This window comes from Bison bison, unplaced genomic scaffold, assembly GCF_000754665.1.
Source record: "Bison bison bison isolate TAMUID 2011002044 unplaced genomic scaffold, Bison_UMD1.0 scf7180017864374, whole genome shotgun sequence".
In the NCBI taxonomy this organism is placed as follows: Eukaryota; Metazoa; Chordata; class Mammalia; order Artiodactyla; family Bovidae; genus Bison; species Bison bison.
The window spans coordinates 3,600,170-3,600,970 of NW_011494946.1; the positions used below are offsets into that span (position 1 = coordinate 3,600,170).

Below are 801 nucleotides of genomic sequence, written 5' to 3' on the forward strand. Positions count from 1 at the left end.
ATGCAGTCACTGGCACTGCTGATCTTCTTCTCTGTGGGCATGCTGCTGAAGGAGACGGTCTTCTTCCGCTCCCGTTTCTGCTTTGTACCATCCTAGGAGAGAAAAGCCACCGTGGATTAGAAGCGCACAGACGTAGGCTTCTGTGTTCAAGACTAGGAACAGAAATTTCATTTCCTTGGGAGAAAACCCATACTCAGGATTTCCTATTGTATGTCCCGTAATGCATGGCGCTCATTCACTTCTGAAGCTTAGAAGTGGCCTCTGTATTTACAGCCTAATGCTGCTGCTGCTAAGTCACATCAGTCATGTCCGACTCTGTGCGACCCCATGGATGGCAGCCCACCAGGCTCCCCCGTCCCTGGGATTCTCCAGGCAAGAACACTGGAGTGGGGTGCCATTGCCTTCTCCGTTACAGCCTAATACAGACAGGTAAAAAAATAATTATGGAATAATTGCAATCCATAAATGTCAAGAGACACGACTTAAAAGCAAAACACAATAAAAGCTTGCATACAGAATTGGCCACATTGCAGGGCTCAGGGGGAAAATGGCCATGCAGGACTCGGTGTTCAGAAACTGAATTTAAGAAGGCTGTAGAAGGGTGTTAAGACCCGTGCAGAGCCCGAGTCACACACGGGTCACACACCCACTTAGCAGGCCCTGCTGCATACCCCTCTCCTAACCAGGCTTCTCAAAAGGCTGTCACTAAACCACTTTCCTCAGAATTCCCATGGAATCAGCTCTCCAAGCAGTGATGCCCCGGCATTTACATTTTAGGCATCATTCTAGGAAACAGGAATG

General features: G+C 48.7%; 1 protein-coding gene across 1 annotated transcript in view; it reads right to left on the bottom strand.

Annotated features, from left to right (window-relative positions):
* PLCL2 (phospholipase C-like 2) overlaps positions 1-246 on the bottom strand; it is a 90,506-nt gene extending 90,260 nt beyond the window's left edge. The window contains exon 1 of the mRNA XM_010856710.1: positions 5-246. Coding sequence (XP_010855012.1) covers positions 5-41 — 37 coding nt within the window. The 5' untranslated portion in view covers positions 42-246. The remainder of the gene's footprint in view (positions 1-4) is intronic.
* Between the last annotated feature and the right edge of the window lie 555 nt (positions 247-801).